Source organism: Sturnira hondurensis, unplaced genomic scaffold (genome assembly GCF_014824575.4).
Source record: "Sturnira hondurensis isolate 20B ecotype Veracruz unplaced genomic scaffold, ASM1482457v3 Scaffold0002840, whole genome shotgun sequence".
NCBI lineage: Eukaryota > Metazoa > Chordata > Mammalia > Chiroptera > Phyllostomidae > Sturnira > Sturnira hondurensis.
In genome coordinates, this window is record NW_028075471.1 from 21,743,846 (window position 1) to 21,768,535 (window position 24,690).

A 24,690-nucleotide genomic window follows, 5' to 3' on the forward strand; every position below is an offset into this window, starting at 1 on the left:
CGGGCGGTGGACAAGAATGGCGGCCGGAAGAATGAACCTCTATTTCCGCCGCGGGGGCGGGGCCGGGCCAATATGGCCGCCGGGCCGAGAGTCGTTGAGGTTGCTGAAGAAAGGCAGTGTTAACCTGCCCTGCCCGATGCACCTGGGCCTTCGGGACCATGCTGCCTCTCAGGGAATCTTAGGAGCATGAGCGTCCTGTCAAAAGTTCTGGAACTTAGGAAGCAGCCGCGGGCCCAGAAGCTCTCGCTTTTGCCTTTCCGTGCGCCCAGAGAAGGCGCTTTCATTAGCTGGTGGGAGACTGAGGCTGGGCCTCGGGGCCAGCCCTGAACAACAGGCAGTGAGCATTGAGAGAGTCAGTAGACCGGCAGCCCTCAGAGCATTGCCTCCATCTTCCAACGGCAGCCATTAAGTTCTTGCAGATGTGTGTGACTTCTGGAGGGTAAACGCACACCGCTGAGGTCGCCTGGAAGGTCTTTAGCCCCAGGAAGAAGCTCAATGAGAAGAACAGAGGGAGTCACTTTACATACAATTGATCTTCATGCCACACACAACCTGGAAGTTGGTCTTTTATCACCTAAGATCAGAAAAATAGATAAAACCATCTATCAGCCTGCGAGAGTATTTGTCGCCCGAATGTGTTAAAGAGAATCGTGTCTCTGCTTTTCTGCAGCTGGGAGGATTTACTTAATGGGTGCAGACCTGCGAGAGAAACACATCTTACCCAGTTCGTGAAAATACATTGAAGAATGAAGTTTCCAGCAACTATGACAACACAATGTCTAATGACAGTGTGCATTGTCACCTTTAATAGGAAGAAATGAGTGATCCAATGTGTTGCAGTTCTAGCTGTTACTAAGCAGCAAAGGTTCTTTTTGTTTTGTTTTTCTGTCCTGGCTTGTTACTGGTCTATATGGCTTTGGGTCAAGAAAAAAATTCTCACCTTTAAAACAGAAAGGAAACCCTACTGTGTAAATATTTTAAAAATCAAGCCAATAATATGATAGGTTAACCAGTTCTCAACTATTGGAAGTATATGTTTTGTGGTTACAGAGAAAGGAGTCATCAGAAACAGTTTATAGTCATCCAAAATTCTACAAGAGAGAAAGGCCATGGATATGTACTCACAGCACACCCCTGGGAAGATAAGTATCTCTGAACAGGCTATTCTTTCCAGAATAAACCCTGTGGAGAATATAGATTACCCACATTACTGTAACCTCTTAAGAAAAATGAACATGCCTTTTGTGAAAGGAGTTGAGGACAGACATGATTTTGGCAGAATGGAAAAGAAATGCAACCCCAGCTTCCTTAAATTTCATCCTTATCCCTCTTCAGGCGTGCCAGACTATCACTTACACTACCCTTACCCCCCACCACATGGGCCAGACTATCCATTATTTCCACTTCGTGATGATGTGCCCTTAGGTGACCCTTGTTCAGGGTTTGTGAGTCCCGGGGCTGATGCTGATTTAAACCCTGACATTGGCAGAACCATACCAAGCCTGGTGGACTTTAGTGATGTGAAACCTCAACAACGAGTTCCCAGGCCAGACACGGGATTGCAGACGACACTGAAAAGGCAAACACTTTTCTTAGAAGAATTGAAACAAGATAGGAAATGGAATTCTAGGTCAACACCAGACATTTCCATCAGAGCAAGACTTGGAGGTAAATAAAGTGACATAGGGTTTATAATTTTTAAACATTGAGACAAGGGAGAAGAGCATGGATATAAGATTCACTATTTAGTATTTGATTTAACATAAAGTTGTAAAGAACAGAATAAGGAAATCTTATTTTTGAATTACAGACTAAGAAAACTAGTAAACATGATAAACTTTTTTTAAAATTATCATATTTGTAAAATAAGATTTGACCTTTCAAAGCGCGTTTATGAGTATAATTGACCAACACAAAGTATATGTTAGATAATTTATTCTAGACATGTAGATAACCTAATTTCACCACAAGGCAAATTGTATTTGACATTGATAAATATGTAGCATGCCTCCTCTCCTTATCTCTTTCTTGAAAGGATAATATGACGATTACGCAAGGGTTTCCAGGACTGAAATAGAATGGGAAAGTAATTGGAAGTAAATTTGCAGGTCTGGTAAGAACAGGAGTAGGGTAGAAGCAGCCCCTGTAGAAATAGCTGTGCCCAGCCCTGGAGGTACAGCAGATGAGCCCTGCCAACAGCTGTGCCCTGCGCCTCTCTAGGAGGTGCTTCCAGAGAGCATCCTGGACTTGGCCCAGAAGTCCTGAGATGCACCTCCACATGAAAGCCCCAGGGAATGTCCCTGGATGGACGCGTGTCTGGCAGACAAGGGAGCACAAGGAGGTTGATGACACCTCCGGCGTCAGAAGCTGCACCAGCCTTGTGCTGCTCCTCTTCAGCACCCGGCCATGGCCCAGAGGCCCATGAGGACCATGTGGGGCGGAACAGTGACACCAGTGAGTAGTGGAGCAGTGTGGGCAATCGCTGGTCCTGCCGCTGCGTGGAGAGAGCCACAGGCAGTTGAGGTCAGAAAAGGGTAAGAAGACAATTATAGGTACCTTTCACAGCCCCGCCCTCCAGGTGCCCACTTTTGAGCCAGAAAGAGCAATTTGCAGAGACACAAGCATAGGATGAGAATTATGCTTTTTGTGCATTCCAGCTGTGGACTTGGCAGGGGACTTAGGAAAAGTTCTCTTTGGAATTTTCCTGTGAAGCATATAAAGAAAGTTTAACAGCCCATGTTTAAAAAATCATTGTTTTACAATCCATTGGAAATACAATGTAGGGAAAGATAGCATTACTAAGAATGAAATGCACTTTTGTTTACAAATTATAAACACTAACTAGGTGTAAAAGATGTAAGTATCTGCATTGAGGGGACGATGGCGAGTTCTGGTCCGTCTCACATCTCACTGATTCTGAACTGGTGCCTGCTGTTCTAATCTGTCAGTAAAGGAGATGAGGTCAGGCATTTGCTCGTGTTCCACTTTGTAACAGCATTCATTGTCAAGGGTACTTCCTGAGAGGAACTGAATGTGTTTTGCATAGTTGTCCTCTGTAGGGTCACCATGCTACTCTACTTGTAAGATCGAAAACCCAGCCCAATATTGGGCTGTTTGTGTAAGTTTTTCTAAGAACTATATTCCAACAAATTACAAGTTGAAGAAATAGCTTATAAAAGCTAATTTCTGACTAAAATAAGGTTAGCAGTGGTAGTGCCCACAATTCAGAACCAAGTAGAGAGCTGATCTAGCCTCCACATTGCACCACCTGGGTTTGCGCAGCAGAAGAGAGGCCGTAGGGTCAGACTGTGCCAGCTCAAATCCAGGCAGAAAGCTGACTTTTACTGTGGCCTCGGAGTAGTCGCTGATCTCTTTATGCCTGTGTGTCCTAGTTTGTAAAATAAGTTCACATGCTCATAATCCTTCATGAGATTAGAGTGCTGGCCATTAAGTGTGATTCATGTAAAAGTGTCTAACATGAGGCAATACACCAGTAAATGTTAGATATTATAAAGCTGGGCAAAGTCTAGAATTTTTTGTCCATTTTTTTAGTTAAATTGGCAATAATAGTACTTTCTTGTAAAGTTGTAAGAAGTAATGAATTAAAAATATCAAATAGCAAAATTTCTGGAACATGTTAAAGCATGCAATTAATAGTACTTGTTATTACTAGCTTTTAACATTTTCAAAGAGTAATACCAGGAATTTGGGGACTGGTCTCAATATAATCTGTCCTAGGCTTTCAAGAACTTTGTAGACCCTGGAAAGAGTCATTAATTATAAATAAGTACTCAGTTTTTAGCAAACCTAAATACTTAGATTGCCAATATATTCTGATAAGGAAGTACATCTTCTGAGAATTAATTGTATCACAACCCAGCAGGCATTCGTAGATACCAAAGCCAAATCACAACAACTTGGGTTGCTGACTTGCCCAATTCTGGCCTTGTCTAGACATTTAACTGGGTGCAGTATTTCCTTCTTTGTTCGGAGTTGGCTGTCTTCCTCCTGCACCCATCAAATGTTCCAAACTCACCCTAATTTTATGCAAATCCTTCACCGCTTGGTCTCTTTGCCTCCCGTTGCAGCAGATGACGCAGTCGTCCTTGTCTATGAAAAAGAAGAGGTTGCCTACTGTGTCCTGCCTGATTTCCCTGCCTGCATCCTCCTAGTGTCAATATTTATAGCTCTTCGTATGCCTTCCTATTTTTTTAAAATCACTGTCATGGCTGGAGCTGCTGTCACAGTGTACCAGAGCCTGGGTGGCTCAAACAACAGACCTCTGTTTCTCATAGCTCTGAAGGCTGAGAAGTCCAAGGCCAGGGTGCCAGCTGATGTAGGCCCTGTTGAAGGCCCTCTTTCTGGCTTGCAGAAGGTTATCTGTGCTCTGTCCTCACTTGGGAGACAGCACTCTGGGCTCCCTTCTTCTCAGAAAGACACCCATCCTGTGGTGGGGCCCTCCCCTCGTGTTGTAAATACATCCCAAAGGCCCAGCCTCCAAATACCATCACGTCTTGGGGGAGACGTCAACATGAGGATTTGGGGGTGCAGAAACATTCACTCTGTAACAACCGCCTTAACCATTTTCAGTATGTGGTACAGCATTGTGCAACCCCTACACAATCCAGCTCCATGGCTCTCTTCATCTTGCAAAACTGAAACTTGGTACCAAATAAACCCTAACTGCCTAGTTCTCCCCTCCTCCAGCCCCTGGAGGCCAGTTTTGCTTTCTGTCTCAATGAATTGACCACTCTGGACACTTCATATAAGTAAAATCATGTAGTATTTGTCTCTCTGTGACCAGCGTATTTCACTGCAATGTCCATGTCTTAGCATGTGTCAGAATTTCGTTTCTTTTTAAAGCTGTATGAGTTTCCACATCAGGTATACACTACATTTTTAAACTGTGTATTCATCCGTGGACACTTGGGTTTCTTCACTTGGGTTGTTGGCTGTCGTGACTAATGCTATGAGCACACATGTACCAGTATCTCTTCAAGACCCTGCTTTCAACTCCTTAAATGTGCACCCAGAAGTGGGAGCACTCAACCCCACAGTGACTCTGTGTTTGACTTTGTGAGGGGCCACCCTCCCCCCCCCCGCCAACTCTCGCAGCAGGTGCGCATTTTACAGTCCTGCGTCAGTGCGCACCTCTGGTACTCGAGCTCAAGAGTGAAGCCTGCTTGGCCAGGGTGGTTAGTCCTCTCGGCATGCTCCGAACCCCGTTCCCCAGTGTTTTGTAGAGGAATTGTGCACTGGTGTTTCTTAGGGGTCAAGTCCTGCTTTTGTGTCGGTGTGATGTTGGCTGCATAGTGAGTAGGCCTGGGGGTGTTCTCTCCTCATTAAGCTTTTAAGAAGAGAGTGAGGGGGATTGATGTCAGTTCTTAAACATTGTGCAGAACTCACCAGGGAAGCCAACTGGTCTAGAGCATTTTGTCTAGGTAGGTTTTGATTACTGATTCAAATTCCTTTGTGTTTATAGGTCTGCTCGTGTTTTCTGTTTCTTAATGATTCAGTCTGGGCAGTTGTGTGATTCTAGTAGATCGTCCATTTCATCTGGGTTATATAGTTTGTTGGTGTACAATTATTCGCAGAAATTTCTTATAGTTAGTTTAGTTTTGTAAAATCAGTGTAATGTTTTCTCTCTCATTTATGATTTTATTTATCTGAGTCTTCTTTTTCTCTGAGTTAGTCTAGCTAATTGTCAATTTTGCTGATCTTTTCAAAGAACCAACTCTTGCTTTCATTGATTTTCCCTATTTTTCTATTTTGTATCTTTACTCTAATCTTTATTACTTCCTTTCTTCTGCTAGCTTTGGGTTTAGTTTGTTCTTTTTTAGCTCCATTAGGTGCAAATTTAGGTTGTTGATTCGAACTCTTTCTTCTTCTTTAAGGTAAGGATTCATGTCTATAAAATTTTCCCTTAGCACTGCCTTTGCCGAATCTATGATTTTTGTTGTGTTTGTGTTTTCATTTTAATTTGTCTCAAGATAATTTCTAAATTCCCAGTGAGTAATAAATACTAACTCTGCATTAGTGTAATAGTCCTAACACATGAATTTCAGAGCTATTCTGTTCTCAATGATGAGAAAAATTGCTAGATTACCAGCTGAGAAGAATCAGTCACCAGCACACGTTGTAGCGTTCTGATAGGCAGTATTTCCGGTGGAAGAAGAAATGGTTATCGCAGTTTGGTGGAAGCACGCGTCTGTTTTCAGGTTGGACAAGCCCACTGAAAGTCCCGCCTCCACCGCATCGTCATGAAGGGTGCTCAATGAATCACACATATACATTCGATGAGGAAGCTACATGCATGGTAAGATTTCCTCGCCAGGTGATGCAATACAACATGTGTGATTGTTTATTTTATGGTCTGTGCCTTTGAAATTTTGAGCCTTGGCAGACAGCTGTGATTTATAAAACGTGTCTGATGTGCCAGGCCCTGTGTGGACCTTCGCGATCACTGCGTGTTTTCATTGCCTTGTGCCATCCCTTCAACTACGCTTCAGGAGGAGGACTGAGTGGGAGAGGCTGGCAGTGCCAAGCCCAGACCCCATTTCCTCAAGTGCACCCCTCTAGCAGCAGGAGGGGTAGCGAGCGTGGCTGACAGCCCCCACTCCAGAGTTCTGGACTCTCAGACCAGAGGAGCATGACGAGTCCCAAAACAGATGAGCAAAGCTGTATGCTGCCTTGAACGAGTCACCCTGAAGCTGAAGGGAGACCTATGCCCAGAGGGTGGGGGTGGAGGACACAGAATGCCCTTGGACTGTTCTGCTCAGTGTGGCCCGCAGTCGGTGCAGCCACACCACCCACGCTCCGGGAGCTCATAACCACCAAACTAGACTTCTGAAGACGACTAGGACACAGGTCAAATGTAGGATGAGGGAAAAAATAGAAGTAGCAGAAATGTACATCCTTGAAAAAATTACTGAAAATTGAACTTTAGTGAAAACCAGATAGAACCAAGAACCAAGGGGAAAAAACAAGGAGAATACAGTGGAAAAAAGTGGGCGGAGGACTGGTAAAATGTGGTGGGAAATCTAAATAAATAGTAACCACCAGAGGTGGCAATAAAAATGCTTATAATAATATTTAATTAAATTCTTTTTATAAAGATGAGTTGAAAGGAAGAAGGTAATATCTCAAAGCTAGTGTCTTTGTATTATTTAATAAGACAAAAAAATTAAATATAATTCCATGGATCTAAACACTATCTGCCAAGATTTAAAATTCAAAAGTTTTCTCACAAAAATCTGACTTTCCATTGACTTTAATACACGTATTGTGAATTTTAACTTCATCATTAAGGATAATATACACACAATGTAACCTTCCGAGACAGTAGAGGAAAGTGGGTAGGGCAGCACCCATTTGTTGATCCAGAAGGTGCTATAAAGGAAGAAAAGGAGGAGTAAGGAGAAGGCCTGGTGAGTAGGTAACATCGCCAATCCCCACGCACGTCTGATCTCTTTTATTCTTTATGACTTCTAGGGTGATGGCGAGCCACTTTCACAACCAAACAAGAAATACAGTGCAAAGCACTGCTTTTATAAGTCCTCTACACAAAAGTAAGAATTTTTCCAAATAGAACTTGATTTAAAAATGTGATTCTTTTACCTTTAACGATATGTCCCCATTGTATGTACATTATCCCAAACTTTATGAGAAATTCGGAGGACGTAGATACAGCTACGTAGTCACTTCTGTCTGTCACCGATGTAAACAGAAAGAAGTCAGCGGGAACCCTGTGTTTCGTGGAAGAGTAGAACCCAAAAGGGAGACACCCAGGGAGAGAGAGGGGATGAGCGCAGCCTCAGAAAACAGGAGCAGAGAGAGCTTAAGGGGGAGTTCATTTACTCCGTCAAAAAACATGTAGTGAACCCACTATGTGCCTATGCCCTGTACTGTGAGATTCATCAGCGAATAAAGCAAAGATCTTGCTCCCTCAAATTGCTCTAATTCTGAAAGGAGGAAGACACCAAGCAACAAACACAGGTAACAGTTCACCTCTGAGAAGGAGATAAGACTGTAAAACACTGGAGACGTGCTGCTGTCTAGGTCAGAGATGGCCATAGCTGAAGGTAGGAGGTAGGAATTGGCAGGCAGCACTTGGCTTCTGGGTGTGTTTTGGAAGCAGAGCCCGCACAATTCCCAGCTTGGAGGCTATGAGCCTGAAGCAGGGAAGTCAAGTGTGGGCTGTGCAGATGGACATAGCGAGCTTGTGTCCCTTAGCATCATGAAGACAGGTATGGTGGGGTCGGAGGGAGGGGTCAGCAGTTGGTTTGGGATGCACAGAGCATGGAGATGGCCAGTGGACATCCAGTGGCCCTGTCAGGCAGTGGGGTGCATTGCTTGAAGTTAGGGAGAGCGGTCTGCACTAGAGGAATGCTTCCGGGTGCCATGGCCTGTAGATGGGTACCTAAGGCCAGACCACTCGCTGAGGGCCCCAAAGCAAGTGTTCCAGCATCTCGACATAACGAACTTTTTCTGTAACCTGGACGATGCACACATGTACACGCCTTAGTTCCCCAACACCGTGTGACGGATGGCCACCGATTAGTGGCTTTAAGCCACGCCCACTCATTATCTCCTGGTTCTGCGGCTCACAAGTCCAGGCTTGCCCAATGGGGCCTGGAGTCAGGGTTTCTCAGGCTGAGGTGTCTTCCAAGGTCATGACGGCTGCTGATACAGTCCTGCCCACTGAAGCTGTTGGGTGCTCTCGGCTGGCTCAGGGACAGCAAAGGAGTGTCCACTGTGGTCACCAGCTCAGATTGGACTCCTTAGAATCATCTGCTTGTTGATGAACTCAGATTCAGTTGACTAGGGACCCTGGTTACATGGGCATAATCCCTTCTGTCCTGTGAAGTGGCCACACAAAGTCTCAGGAGTGACAGCCTCTTGAGGCCACCTGCTGAGCCTGCGCCTGAGGAGAGGCCACCATCTAGGGCCTGTGTGGCCGGGGCAGGAACCCTGGGGGACACCTTCCAGCTCTGCTGCCCACAGTGCATGGTGTGGGGTGAGCTATCCTATCTGAATATGTATTTTTTGTAAACTGTCATCATTTAATAATTTTGTAGAGCTTATGAAGTTGTTCCCTGGGACAAGATGCTGCCACCAAAACTTGGTCCGGAAGACACGACAGTGGAGAAAGCCGCTGACCCCATCACACAGTGTTTCACACTGAAAAGATATGAGAGGGCACCTGCCCTCACGCAGGTCAGAGAGCCCCGGGGCAGCAGTGAGCGGGCTGCTGCACACGGCCCAAATGCTGGGTGGCAGTGAGACTCGGCTTAGTGGTGGCATCCTGGGAAGAACAAGTGTGTGTGTGTGAGGGGGGGGCAGGGGGGGATTGGAAGTACGTGCCATGAAGGTCATCAGTGACCCCAGATTTTTTTATAACTGTGTGAATATTTTAGAAACTTAACACTACCTCTTTCTCAAGAGTCATTAGCATTGCCTGTGCCCATTTTAAAAACTGGAAAAGAAGGCACGAACAGTGAAGACTCAGAGAAGTGATTACCGCTCCACCAGACAGCCTGTGCCAGGGACACTTTCTGAAATGAACCTAGAACTGACCTCTNCACGGCCCAAATGCTGGGTGGCAGTGAGACTCGGCTTAGTGGTGGCATCCTGGGAAGAACAAGTGTGTGTGTGTGGGGGGGGGCAGGGGGGTATTGGAAGTACGTGCCATGAAGGTCATCAGTGACCTCAGATTTTTTTATAACTGTGTGAATATTTTAGAAACTTAATGCTACCTCTTTCTCAAGAGTCATTCGCATTGCCTGTGCCCATTTTAAAAACTGGAAAAGAAGGCATGAACAGTGAAGACTCAGAGAAGTGATTACAGCTCCACCAGACAGCCTGTGCCAGGGACACTTTCTGAAATGAACCTAGAACTGACCTCTGGGCCTTTCCGGGCAGAATGGGGAAGTCTGTCCATGAACGCCAAGCTGTTTGGGTCTAGGAGGCGGGGCGTGCCTGAGTCCACAGAGGTGGCCGTCCACAGAGGTGGCCGCATGTTTCCTTCCTGGGCAGCGCAGACCCATCGCAGGGACGGTCCTGTCGGCACCACAGCCAGGGCTGCCTCCTGCACCTGGGGCCCCTTCCCAATGCTCCACTGAGTCCAAGCCCGCACTCTGTGCAACGTGGACCCATCCCCCTGCTCGGGCACATGCCCACGACCCTGCCGCAGCGCCACCTCTGCTCCTGCACCCCCCTCCCTCCAGCCCCTGTGCCGGCCAGCCTGCCCGCCGCCCTCTACTCCTGCCACGCAGGACAGCACTGCCAGGCTAACCCTCAGGAACCCTCCAGGCCTCGGAGCGAGGGGTCAGCCCTCACTCCCCACTCCGGACACCCACTGCACTGCGCGGGCAGATCTGCTGGGACACCCGAATCCCTCCCACAGCTCGCTCTGCTTAGAGGCCCCACAGGCACGGGGGCAGCACCCTTTCCTGCAGTGAAGCATGTAGGGCTGGAACGGAGCCCCCCCCCCCGCCCACGGTGAAACACCATCCTCAGCATCAACCCGGGGTGGGGGCGGGGCATTCCGGAACCTCGCATTAAGANCCTCCAGCCCCTGTGCCGGCCAGCCTGCCCGCCGCCCTCTACTCCTGCCACGCAGGACAGCACTGCCAGGCTAACCCTCAGGAACCCTCCAGGCCTCGGAGCGAGGGGTCAGCCCTCACTCCCCACTCCGGACACCCACTGCGCTGCGCGGGCAGATCTGCTGGGACACCCGCATCCCTCCCACAGCTCGCTCTGCTTAGAGGCCCCACAGGCACGGGGGCAGCACCCTTTCCTGCAGTGAAGCATGTAGGGCTGGAACGGAGCCCCCCCCCCCCCCCCACGGTGAAACACCATCCTCAGCATCAACCCGGGGTGGGGGCGGGGCATTCCGGAACCTCGCATTAAGAAGCCCACATAATCCTGAAACTTTTTTCAGCTTTTACAGAGAAAAATGATATTAAGAGAGGAAAAACAGCTTTAATATAGTCTCATGGGGTTTTCACAGGAAAATTAAAATCAGTTAAAGGACAAGAGCAAAGGTGTCCAACTTACACATCTTTAAGGCCCTCTCAACCATGTGAGAGTATTAATGATATCCTACAAAGATGGGTCGTTTTACTACACATCATCTGTTGTTAAGTTATACTGGTGTCCGAGCCCCTTCTCTGCAAGATGAGGTTCAAGTTCAGGGTTCAGGCTGGCAGGAACAGGGAGGCCTGCCTGGGGCTGCGGGGAGTGGGGGGCTAAGGGAGACCTGAAAGAGCACAGCTTCTGGTGTGAAAACCAAAGTAGACCTCCACACGGGCTCCCCCAAGGGAGGTGGGGGTGAGACAGACCCAGTCACAATGACACAGCAGACATGTAGGGTCTGTGACCAGAGTCCCTCAGAGCGAATGTCCAGGGTGCGCTTGGGACTGCTCTGAGCACGCGGTCCACGGGGAGCCTGGGGCTTGCACAGAGGCGCAGAGCACAGTTACAGCCACTGGACCTCACGGACTAGAAGTGAGCTCATGGACTAGAGGTTCCAGTGACTTTCCCAGTGAAGTTCAGTCATTTGTTCTGATGGTTTCAGATGGTCGGTGGACTCTGGGACAGATTTCAGACAAGATCTTTCTTGGTGCCGGTCAAACCAGTGAATTTGTAAGTTTTGTCTCCTAATATTGTTAGCACCGGTTCCTTGCTGGTGCCCACTCGTCGCCCAGAGAGCAGGTGCTGGCCCGTGGCTGGGGAGCCTCTAGAGGCTGCCACTTCTGTGCATTGTCTCTCAGCCCCCCTCAGAATCCAGGCTGCTCAGCACACCCCAACAATTTAAAAATCAGGGGTGCTTTAGAGAGACGTGAAGCGTTCTAATGCGGCAAAATGGGTGAACTTCAAGGGACTATAAATTCCTTTTATTAGCCCCTGTGTCATATAATTCTTTAGAGCTCCATGAATGCTAAAAATTGTGACTTTATTAGAAATCCTCCCACATATGTACCTTTTTCGTTTAGTCTGAAAAATGGCATTTATGACTTTGAAAGTCTCTTTATGTTTGTTCTCACCACGACCGGCCACCCTGTCTGATCTCTGAGGGAGCAAGCAGCCGACAAACAACCAGAGACGCCCAGGGGGAGAGCTTGGCGCCAGACCCAGCTCATGAGCACCCATGAAGACCCGCGACCCCGAGAGCTCGGGCCACTTTGTTCTGCTTACTGCCCAGTGGACACTATGCCTTACGTTATTGCTCTTTCAAATTAGCAGTTTGGGAAGCCAGTTCCTATGAGAGGGCTCTGAAGGCCTTGTTTTTATTTCAGTGAAAGAAATACTGCAATAATTTGATGTTTGTTAAGTAAATGTCAGTAACTCTACTGCCCGTATTTTCTCTTTTTCCAAGTGTGAGTCCAAGTTCCAGAAGCAAATACATCCCTCTCTACACGTGAGTAAGGTTCCTTATGCTCTGAGGCCCCTGCATCTCATCTGAGTGGTTTGCACCCACTTTTTGTGGTGGCTCCTGCTTTCTAACACATCCTGCCTGTCCTTGGCTCGGTGTGCACTCGGTGTCAGCACTTCCATCGAGGGTTTGCGACAGATAGTTTTTAAAGGATTTTATTGACTTTTTGAGAGCAGAGAAGGGGGGAGAAAGAGAGGAAGAGACACATCAATGTGTAGTTGCCTCTTGCACGCCCCCTACTGGGGATCTGGCCTGCAACCCAGGCATGTGCCCTGACTGGGAATCCAACCACAGACCTTTTGGTTCACAACCTGGCACTCAATCTATTGAGCCACACCAGCCAGGGCAGGTTTGCTTCAGGTTTTAATAAAGAAATGGGGAGTGGCATTTTTATGCTTTGCCAGATTGGCTATATTGGGAATGAAATATCTTGGGCAGTCCTAACCCAGGCGAGGGTGACCAGGAAGACGACTTCACCTGAAGTGGAAGGTGCGATGTGTCACTGACAGTGCTGCCACGCATGCAGCCTCGTTCTCGTCTGAACCTGCATCTGGCTCTGTGGGGGGCGCAGGTGTGCGCACCCATCTGAGGCCCTCTCTGCCTCGGATGGACGCAGGGTGTTGGGTTTCCTTTCAGTCTGTTTGGGCGGCTGTAACCAAACATGCCGACTGGGTGGCTTCCAAACACCAGTACTCTTCACCGTTCTGGAGTCTGGGCACCAGCGTAGTCAGGTGAGGGTCCTCTCCCAGGTCCCAGATTTCTCACTGGGTCCCCGCGTGGTGCCAGGGGTGAGGGAGCTCTTGGGGTCACGTCTGTAAGAGCATGAGTCCCGTTAGGAGTGCCCTACCCTCCCAACTGCAGCACCGCCTCCTCCTGCTGCCTGAGCTTTGACACAGGAGCTCTGGGTATGGGGGGAGGGGACAAGAGCATTAAGGTCTTAGCACCTTGGAGCAAAGTAAATGCAAGAAAATGGAGGGGTGGGGGCCGTGAACCTTCACCCCTTCCCCGTCTCTGTGGCCTCTTGGGCTCTCCAGCCGAGTCGACTGGCTTTCCCAGCAGCAGCCCTGCCGCTCCCCAAGGACCCCTGACCCATTGGGACTCAGCCTCCTCTCAGGCCCCAAGGCATGTGGCTGGTCGCCCAGGCGCTCGGTCGCCCAGGCGCTGGTGCATTTCTGTCTGCCCAGGAGCCCCATTAGCTCTGGCAGATGTCTGTCCCCCCTCACCCCTGGGGCCCAGGTCGCCTGCTGAGTCCCACACCGGCTGTCCCCGGGCTGCAGAGACAGCTAGCTGCCTCTGCTCACACACACTCACCGGCCACCACACTCCCTTCAGCCCACACTCAGCTCAGGAGACCTTGAGGACTCCTGTTCAAGAGAGGAAAAACCTCCTTGCTTTGTTTCTTTTCAGGCAAATTGTTCCACCATCATGTGTGGGTTTTTCTTTTATTTTCAAATTTTGGTATATTTTGGCAAATGGGTTTTTTTTAGAGGTCAGAGCACTGTGTGTCCATTTCTTCTGTGTTTCCTGTGAAGAAGCCCACGCTGTCTGTCCTTCTCACCCGACAGTGGCCATGTGCAGTCCACTGATGCCGATGACGTGGATAACCCCTGTGGGGACATCAAGTCTTTGGCCAAGCCACGGCACTCCCAAATCCTCTGCACAAACACAAGTTGGTGAGTTCTACTCACTGTTATCCCTACTTTGTTATTAAGGATGGGGCATGGTGACAGATTTTACTGGAAATGAAGGGATGAAATATGGCCTGCCACTGCGCATCGCTGAAGGGGACAGATAGCCTTTCTTCAGTGAACTGCAGTTTGTCACAAGGAGACAACAGTCTTGGGCTCAGACTCACCGAGGTGCCTTGATACACATGTTTATTGGCTTTGCCAGTGGGAGTGCTGAGTACTGAGTACTGAGTGAGTACTGAGTACAGTGCCAGTAGGAGTACAGAGTACTGAATGAGTATGGAGTACTGTGCCAGTGTGAGCACTGAGTACTGAGTGAGTACTGAATACTGTGCCAGTGGGTGTACTGAGTACTAAGTGAGTACTGAGGACTGTGCCAGTGGGAGTACTGAGGCCCGGAAATGACCTCCGCGTGACTCCTAGGACACTTGGTGTCAGCCGAAATCCTGGGCGCTCTCCACGCCACCGAGCTGGTGAGTGCCATGGTGGCATGCCATCGGGCTCTGGGTGGCAAAGAGACCTGCCGTGGCTCCATGCAAAGCTGTGGTGTGACTTGTGGCTGTATTCTAAATATTGTTGTTTTTATTTTTTAAAAGCATGTGATGTGCCTGTGAGAAACAAGTTACATTTCACATTCACTGCTTTCAGAAAGTACTTGTGGTTAAACCAATATCCTGCAATAATCCTGAATTTTTCTGTCTTCTGTCCTGACTATTAAATTCTTTTGACCACTTGGCCAAACTGCAAAACATGTTTCAAAACTGCACTTGGTTTTAAAATACAGTTATGTAACTTACCTCAGTTAAATGTCTGTCCAACCCAACCAAAAGGTAAAACGAGTCACACAGAGAGTGTGTTAAGAGCCGTGGTGACGTGAGGATGAAGAAGGCGAAGGCTTCGCCCTCCCGCCCCCAGGGACTCTGCAGGGCTGACAAGCTCATGCAAAGTGGTTACGACGTAAAGCGGGTGAGCCAAGTCCCCCGAAAGGCCAGCTGACTACTCCCCATCCCTCCGATGCGTGGAGGGACCACTGCCACCTGGGGACTTGGAGCCTCAGTCCCCCATGTGACATGGAGCTGAGTCCTGAGGAAGGGTCAGTGGATGTGAGTCTTCGATCAATTCTGAAAAGAAATTATTGCTATTAAATGTAGTCACTCTAGAAATGTTAAAGCAGGGATACAGGATAGACCAATTTGAAAATATTTGACGGGCCCTGGCTGGTGTAGCTCAGTGGACTGAGTGAGGGCTTGCGAACAAAAAGATGGAGGTTCGATTCCCAGTCAGGGCACATGCCTGGGTTGCAGGCCAGTTCCCAGCAGGGGACTCACGAGAGGCAACCATACATCGGTACTTCTCTCCCTCTCTCCTTCCTTTCCCCTCTAAAAAATAAAATCTTTAAAAAAATCTTTGATGGGCATGAAAATGTAATAATGTTTCTGCTTTGAAATGGACACGTGAATGCTGAATAGTTCTAGGAGACGTTCTCCGGGGTCCCTCTCAGAGACTGAAGAGCAGGCTGCAGCATTTTTCACGTGACATTCACTGCTTAACTTGAACAGATTTGGGGGCGTGCTTTCCGCCTCATTTTGCTGTTCGCTCTGTTGTTTTAAGTTTTGTTATTATGTATTGGTGTCAAGCATACGACTTAGTGGTTGGACAGTTGAACGCTTTAGAGGGGGTTCCCCTTGACCCCTCTGGTGCCCACCTCGCCCCACACGTTACCAGGATATAATTGACTACGTTTTCTGTGCTGTGCTTACTTCTCTGAGACTATTTTGTAACCACGCATTTGTGCTTCTTACTCCCCTCACCTCTCCCATCCAGCCCCCAACCACCCCCCCGCCCCCAGCCATCAGTCTGTTCTCTGTGTTGATGGGCCAGTTTCTGTTTTGTTCGTGCGATTATAGTGCTCTTTGGATCCCACGTCTACGTGCAGTCACGGTGTCTGTCTCTCTCTCACTGACTTATTTCACTGTATTTTTACACCCCCTGTCCGGGTCCATCCCTGCTGTCCCAGAGGGTAAGATTTCCTTCTCTTTCATGGTGAAGCGGCGTTCCACTGGGCAAGCACGCCACAGCTTTTCCAGTGCCAGGCACTCAGGCTGCTTCTGCAGCGTGGTGATTGTATGTAGTGCTGCTGTGTACATGGGGTGCTCATGTTCTTTCAACTTAGTGTTTTGGGCTTCTTTAGATAAATTTCCTCACCTGCAATCACTGGGTCACAGGCAGATCCATCTTTAATTTATTGAGGAAACTCCATGCTGTCTTCCACAGCAGCTGCACCAGTGTGCAATCCCAGCAACAGTGCACCAGGGTTCCCTTGTCTCCACATCCTCTCCAGCACTTGTTGTTTGTGGATTTGTTGACAACAGCCATTCTGACAGGTGTGCGGTGATATCTCACTGTGGTTTTGATTTGCGTCTCTCTGATGATTAGTGACGTGGAGCATCTTTTCATATGTCTGTTGGCCAACTGTATGTCCTCTTTGGAGAAGTCTGTTCAGGTCCTCTGCCCATTTTTTAATTGGATTTTTGGGGCTTTTCTGGTGTTGAGTAGAGTGAGTTTTTCATAAATTTTGGATTTCAACCCCTTATCAGATGCATCATTGGCCGATATGGCCTCCCATTTTAGTGGCTTGTCTTTTTGGATTTTGTGGGGTTTTTGTTTTTATGGTTTAGATACACTGACTGTAGACTGACGACTACTGGACTGACAATCAGAAACACCATTTAGAATTGGCATCCCCACGTCATGGGATTGGCACCCACAGCAGTGCCTTCCTGCTATGGCGTCGCTGTCCCCCCAGGTCTCAGGGACACCCCTCGCCTGCGTCTCCCCGCCGGAACCCATCTGGGCTCCTGCGCAGCTGGGCGCTCGCTGCCTCTTGCTGTGCCCTGCTGCGTTCAGGTGGGAGCGCAGTGACGCACACCCCCACATGGAGCTGTGCGCGCTGCCAGCGCGTCTCTGGGGGACAAAACCCTCCCAGTGGGGCTCTTGCACTGGTTTCCTCGCTGAAAGTACTTGGTGATTTGGTAGGTGTTTGCAGTTCCTGAAGAACATGTAAAGTTAAGAAACTCAGAATGTCACTGCAGTTCCCAGGGAAGCTCCTGACTTCTAACTTCAGACTGTGAGGGGTCATTGGGACCCGAAACACCCTTTGGGCTCAGCGGGATTCTCCAAGCTCTGGACAAACGGCTGTTTTGTCCCTTCAGGACACACGTGCTATTTACCAAACCAGGGTCCTGTTTGGGAGTTTAAGAAGAGATACGAAGTCCCGCCCAGTGACAGTCTTCGAGGTGACACTGGGAAGGCGAGGCTGATGAGGGCCCGCCCGTCTGCTCCAGGCTGAGCTGTCCCCCTTCTCCGGCTGGAGGGGCACGCCACAGGAAGCTCTTTGTCCCCCAGCGGTGGTTTTGCAGGTCAATGTGGTTCAACGTGGTTCCCACAGGTGTTGCTTCCATGGGTGCAGAGCACCTACCTCACTGGGATGGCATGCAAGGAGACCTGTGCAAAGTCGGGTCCGAAAGTGTGTAGCCTGCCCCCCACCCCCAGGTGGGGGCACCTGCTGGGCCACACAGGCTTGTGTGGACTAACTGCTGGAGCCACCTGGGGTGGGAGGAGCACGCATCTCCCTTGGTCCGGCCCACTTTACCAACAAGGAAACTGAGGCTTGGAGAAGGACAGGCGCACACCAGGGGACAGGGCAGGCCCACACCCCACACCGTCCAGGCGCCAGGGACTGCCGAGTGCCATGTGCCACCCCCACCGGCCCAGAGCACAGCCTGCAGTCCCCCTGTGCTGTGCCAGGGTGGCTCCGCCGCTGGGAAGGTGCTCCTGCCCACCACCTTCCCCTAGCACGGGGTCCGTGCCCCACTGAGGGAGGGGTGCAGCATGTCCGGACTGAACAGAACACAGTCCCTGGGCAGGGCGGTGATGGCAGGGAGACTCCAGTGCCTGGGCATGCCTGGAGGCCGCAGTGTCCATCAGAGAAGCGCAGTCCAGTGGCCCAAGTGGTGGTGTCTGCGTCTCACAGAGTGAAGAAGCACTCGGCCCTTTTCTTTCTCTCTGCTGCCCGCTCCGTTCCCACCGACCTCCATGACGGCCCAGCCTTGACCTCCTGAGCATCCCCCTCCCACTTGCTCCCCACCCCACAGCCTGCACCCTGCTGGCTCTGCACCCAGACACCGTCACGCCTGCCCCAGGCAGACCACTGGCAGAGGGGGGCTCAGAGCTTCAGTTCCCTGTCCAAGGCCATATGCTGGCAGGCGCAGCTCTGGGGTTCAGTGCCATCCGCTACCATCTTGGCCCCTGCACTCCTTTCTGCGTCTCTCTCACACCCTTTGCCCCCTTTGCGTCAGTGGTCTTTGCCCACCTCAGATTCTTTAAGCCTCTAGATGTGCATTTGAAAATTTTACTCACTGGTATGGAAGCTGTCAGGACCCAGCTGGACTTCTGCCCAGTTCTGCCCCTGACATAGAACCAATCCCCGTGAAAACCCAGTGAAATGGCTTGGACTCCCACCTGCACCCCACAGGTCCGCCGTCTCGGGACCTAGCAGAGTGCTCCTGGCTCTGCTGGGAGTCCCAGCTGGGAGGGCACAGGGCTGTGTCCCTGCAAGGTGGACCTTTCCCGGCTCCCACGTCTGCAGATGGGTGGGCAGGACACCAGGACCTGGGATGACACTGAGGACTGTGAGCACCAGTCGGCTCTCGAGCTGTGGGTGGTGTCCGGTGCGGCACACGCTCGCCTGCCGAGGGCTCGCCTGGTCTGCAGCGTGCGGACAGCGGGTGAACACTGGAGTGTGTGCGTGTGAGCACCGTCTGCCTTCCATGCACAGCATGGGCTCCTCTGTCTTCTTTACGGGCCACCCAGCTTTCAGTTACACGCACCCGTGCTCTCTTTTCTGGACAACTAGACTTCCTCAGATTCTGAAGTCACGTGATTTCCATTTCACTGTGCTTTGTTGAACAAGTCCAGTTCGGGGTAAACTTAGGCAGTAATTGATTCAGATTTGCCCAGCGATGAAAAATCCAGGCAGACTTGGGGAACTAGGGTACAAAAGGGGTTCAAAGGGCTAGAAACTATGGCACAGAGACAAGAAATGGAGACTTTAAAAGATTTTTAGATGGTTCCTGCTTCTCTCTGCTTTCCTTAAATGGGAGGGGGTGCTCTGAACATGTAACTCATCTGCAAGTCCATTGGAAAGGCTGCACATTTCAGCACATTTCATTGGGCTGCCTCTCCTACCTGAAAAATGAGGTCGCCTGTGAGCTGTCTGGGGACTGTCTGGCAGAGACTCCCCTCCTGCCGATACGAGGTTGGCACGACGTCCCCCTAATGTCCCTCAGCAGGTTTCAGTGATTACATTCAGTCACTGTGGGTGAGGACTTGGCTTCTCAAGCAGCTGAACTCCCTTCCCCAGTCTGCACAGCTCGTCTGCAGCCCGGTCCCCCAGGTCCTGTTTGCTGGTATTGGACGAGGTGCCCTGTGAAATGCTGCGGTAACAGTGTTTCCCACCAGCAGCCCGCACACCAGTGCTTCACCCTCAGCCCTTCCCGAGACAGATGAGCAGCTCACTGCCCCACCCTCCACTCCCCTCCCCAGGCCCCCAGTGGACCCAAGCAGCCAGGCTGGGGGTCCAGCGTCAGCAGCTGCAGCAGTGTTGGGGAGCCAGTGTCTCAGCATCTGGCTGGTGGCCTGCGCTGGACGCCTCTGCTTTCTCTACCCACCCAGGCTCCTGCGTGTGGGATGATGATCTGTTTACACTCACGTCTCCACTGGAGGTAGTCAGGCACCTAAGTGCAAAGCTTTGCTAGCTGAATCACCTTCATTGGGTCCCTTTCACCCCAGGGTGCTCCTGAGAGCTTAGGGCTGTTTCCCCACTGCCAGCAGATGCGAGGCCCAGGGGCTCCCCACTGGGGAGGGGCCTCACTGTGGCTCTGGGAGTTGAGTTGCGCATGGGTGGCACCCAGCTGCCAGTGTGGTGGCCCCTGCCCCTCAGCTCCCTGCTTCCTGGCTTCCCGAGACCCATCGACTTGTCCTGTTCATTCTGCTCTTGCCCTGGATCGGTCCCCCTCACTCTGAGCACCAGGTGTCCCAGCCATGTCCCGGCAAGCCAGTGCGTCGTCATGTACAGAGTCCAAACATCACTAGGGAGAGACGCATGCGGCTGATTAGCTACATGCGCTTTTCTCTTAGGTTCTGAGCCCAGCACATGACCAAGGTCGTGAAGGATGCCAAGGGTGCATGGTGTGAGCCACTACCTTTGTCTCATTAGCAGAGTGTCACCGTGTTGGTGAGGTTGGGCAGCTCAGTTAGGGTCACTGAGAGCTGCTGTCAAATCCGGGCCCAGGAATGGGGGTTCCAGACACTGAGTGACCACAGTGGCAAGTGGACCCTGCCCCATTCTTTGCTCTGGGTGTGTGGATACTGCTAGTGTTTGTCCGTCCACAGTGGGCCCAGAGGCAGTGGCCTAGCACAGAGAGGACGCTGGGCACCAAGTACGAGGAAGGTGACAGGGTCACTGTGGCGAGCCTTGTGACTTGTCTACAGTGTGTCCTTGGAATACAGTCCCCAGCTCCTGGAGTCAAGGCCACTTGTCTGAAGCAGACTCAGGATGCAGTCCACCCAGGGTCCGGTCCTATGGTTCCCGCCCACCGCCCACTCAGGACACACGCCGAGAAGGCTGTGTGCTTGAGTGTGGGAGACATGCGGCTCCGCTGAAGTGTGTGTTAGACTGTTTCTCCTGAATGTGAGTTTGGCTTTAGACCCAGGGACTTCCTACACACATGGAAACATGCGTGTACATGTTGTGTTTCTCTGTTTTCCCCCTGGCTGGTGGGACATGGGTGTGGACGCAGAGAAGTAAGGGGATTGCACTTGTTTAAATCCGAGCAGTTCCGGGAAGTCATCTGAAACCGGTCATAGGGTGCACCAGTGGTGACGAGAAGGAAACATCATTTGGAAACACAGTGTGGCCCACTCATGTTGGCGCCAGGGGCAGAGCTCCGTGTGGGACTAGGGTCTCCGCTCTGTGCCCTGTCCTCAGGGCCCCGCACACGTGAACTACTTAGAAACTCAGATGACTCGGAGACAGGGCCTGGAGATCAGCCCCTTCCGTCCGGGCGGAGAGCTGTCACCCGACATGCGTACTCCCTGCTCCCGCCTTCCCAACGGGTGGCAGGTCCCAGAGCCTGAAGGGCAGATCTGTTCTGCTGTATCTGCTGTCCTGGTTCTGGGTGTGGGGGTGGGTGACTGTGACCATTTCACAAGTCGTCATCTCCATCTTCTGTCCCCCTCCCACATCTCTTTCCTCCAGCTGTGCAAATATCCCAGGGTACACCGGGAAGGTTCATGTCACTGCCACCCACCCAGCCAACTCCGAGGTCCCGGCAGCCACCCCCTCGCGGGACACCGCAGCGCACCGGTAAGCATGAGCACTGCCCCAGGTTGCTCGGACACACCGGGGCGCACTGGTCACAGCTCTCCTGTTAAAGAGCAGTGAAGTGCCCACAGGCAACCCACCCGCTTTAACCAGTGGGACATCAAGTCCAAAGGGACGAGAGAGTTACTGTGCAGGAAGTGCAGGGACGGCACGGCACCCTCGAATGTCCGGCCCGATGAAGGCTCCCCTTCCTGCTCAGGGCCCGTGCCATCCAGTCCCCGTATGGCCAGATTCACCTCTCTGTGCCTGGAGCCCGCCTCCTCCCCCAGGTCCCTCTCAACAGAAGGGCCCCGTGTTGTGCCCAAAAAGGGCGAGGGGCAGCCAGGCTGCGCCAGAGGACCCTCTGCTTTGCCCTCCCCCACAGCCAAGTCTCTGCTCACGCTGCTTCTGTTCCTTCCACCGCAGGGAGGCATGTTGCGCTTTGCTCTTTTGGAGGCTCCATCCTGCCCCCTGGCGCTCGATCCCCTGACCTGCTCCCACCCCACCCACAGGGTGGGTCTCCTGGGCAGAGGTCCTGCCAGCGGCCCTGCTGCCAGCGCCCACACATCCCTCCAAGCGGCCATCCTCCTCCTCTCCCTCCTTCCTTCTGCCTCTGAACTTTTTGTTTTGGTATTTTACTTTTCTCCCCTCGCCTGCCTCCCCTGCCACCCCCGCCCACCCTGTGCACTCTGCTGCCAGACCGCCTCTGGACTTTCAGGAACGCTCACACCCCACCTCTACCCACTGCCTCCTGTGCTCCCAGCCCACTCCCCGCTCTGCTTTGAACTCTGCACTGCTGTACACACAGAGTGCTGGCCTGCCAGGTGGGAAGTGGGTGAAGTGAACGGGGGGCAAGGTCTGGCGACACTCCCTTCCCCACGGCAGGCCTCACACTCGCCATAGACACCTGTGTCTGGCTGGCCCCGTGGGGGCTGGGCCATAGCTGCTTAGGCGGTGAAGCCGTTGCCGAGCAGCCGAGGGCTGTGCGAGCCCCAGGCACGTTTCGAGGTAGGCGCAGAGCCATACCTCAGCAGGGATGTCAAGATGCAGAACAGCAAGGACAGCGGTTGCTGGACAAGGCTGTAATTAAGGAGATGGGGTGCAGGCGGTGGGTTGGGCGAGGCACTGAGAGTCCCGCACCTTGAGAGTGAGGGGGTGCACCCGTAGGGGCTCTGGACCCCCGTCCCCGCAGCAGCCCTGCTGCCTGGGGTGACATTCCCTCGCCCCAACCACACCCTCTGCGTGTGCACGAGCTCTCATTTCAGCGGCTGCAGCCCGTGACAGAACACAGTAGTTGCTCCATGACAATCACAGCATAAAACCAAAACCACTTCGGGGCTCGCTACTGTGTGCGCTGTAAGTCCGGCCACACAGGAGCCCATCGTGCTGTGTACACAATTCAAACAGCAGCAGAGTCGCAGCCAGATTGCCACGGGCAGCGCTGCTACTGAAAAGGGTCTCACGGCGCAGGTCCACACCGTGACAGAGCAGCCCGGGCAGAGAGGTGACCCTGCCTCTGTCCCCACACCCCTGGCCTGACCCAGAGAGACTCTCTGTGGTGACCCTTGGGGTCTGTAGCTGCCTTTCCTGTTTTTTGTGTTTTTTTTAAAATTTTCTTTAAATATATTCATCCCAGAGAGAGAGAAGAAGGGAGAGAGATGGCAACCCACGGCCCCCTTTATCAGTGTACTCACTGGCTGCTTCTTGTCTGCACCCTGACCGGGATGAACTCGTGTCCTTGCTGGTTGGGGGTGATGCTCTAACCCACTGAGCAGCCTGGCCAAGGCTTCCTGTTCTGTGCCCTTGGAACCTACTATGACTCTAGACCCAGGGCTCTCAGCCAGCAAAATGGAGGGCGGCACGGTGCCCGCAACGCAGCATTCGCAAGTGAAGGTGGCGGACAAGCAAGCGGAGCAGCGCGCGTGATGGCCAGTGGTCCCCAGATTTTCTCTCTCATGCACGCTCTCTGGCACGAGTACATGACTAGTTGTGGAGTAGACATGTTTTTATGTTCGTCTGATGCGTCCATCTTTCTTTCCTCCCACTGTGTTTCAGCGTCCTACAGGAAGAATTGGCAGGTGGCCTCTTCCATCGCCGGGCACCGCTGTCCAGATTAGTCACGCCTGTGAGGCCCTGCAACCCCTTCAACAGGAAGGGGAAGGAGAAGTCCAGCTACTGAGGGGCCACCAGCCCAGAGGGGCACCCACACCTCGGGCCCAGGAGGCCTGTGCACCGTCAGCAGGGAATAAAAGACTGGAGTATGTCCTGTGCTTCTATGCCAGTGGAGTGAGGTGGGACGCTCTTTTCTGACTGCGGGGCAGCTTGGACCCAGCCTGTGCCATGCAGTGGTCCTGGCCCCAGAACGCCACTGTTCCATGACAGCGACCAAGGTTTTCTGGAGGCCACCGGCAGCAAGGGTTCCTTTTGAGAAGATTCCTGGCCAGAGTCGGAGTGCCTAGAGCTCTCATATCCTGACCAAATTAATGCAGGTGTTTTGAAGGCAGAGTGCAGACCATCATTTTTTATGATCACAGATTGTCCACTCAAAAATTCACATGTTGTCCCCGAGGCCCCTGGTGACTGAGGGAGACTGCCACTTGTCCCTGAGGGCACCATGTCAGCTGGGTGGAAAGGGCAGACCCTCCCTCCCCGGCCCCAGGACCTCCATGGGGAGCACACCCCCCAGGACTCTGAGCAGACATGTCGCTCCTCGGGGTCCTCCCTGCTCACCCCACCTGGAGGCGCAACCTGCTCTCTTTGTTCTGGGGGCGAGGACTGGGCTTCTGACCCTCCGATGCACCATGTACTGGCTTGACTCGGGGACAGACGGGAAGTGGGCGGCCACCCCTCCCACTGAGCGGACTCATCTCTGGAGCAGAATCAACTCCACCTGCACTTGACCATGCCCTTCAATCGTTTCAGAAAGAGCAATTTTGTAAAAAAAAAAAAAAAAAAAAAATAGACCAAAGCAAAAATCTCCATTTCTGGAGATTCTGGCCCAAACCCCACACCATGGGGAGGATCAGCAATGCCTTGTGCGGTGAAGGTCACTGAGGCCACTTGGTCAGGGGACACCACCGCTTAGGATCCAAGGCACCTGCTGCCATTTGGTGCCTTTCCGGGGCTGGGGCCTGGCAGCACAC

The 24,690-nt window shown here is 51.6% G+C and overlaps 1 protein-coding gene across 1 annotated transcript; it reads left to right on the forward strand.

The window, feature by feature from the left end:
* The first annotated feature begins 31 nt into the window (after nt 1-31).
* Nucleotides 32-24,476, forward strand: SPMIP7 (sperm microtubule inner protein 7). Its single transcript, XM_037041076.1, has 9 exons — nt 32-1,668; nt 6,219-6,316; nt 7,492-7,568; nt 9,078-9,216; nt 11,579-11,646; nt 12,380-12,421; nt 14,002-14,109; nt 21,443-21,550; nt 23,603-24,476. Exons 1-9 carry the CDS (start codon nt 1,110-1,112, stop codon nt 23,724-23,726), a joined length of 1,323 nt encoding a protein of 440 aa, XP_036896971.1. The 5' UTR covers nt 32-1,109; the 3' UTR covers nt 23,727-24,476.
* Nucleotides 24,477-24,690: the final 214 nt, after the last annotated feature.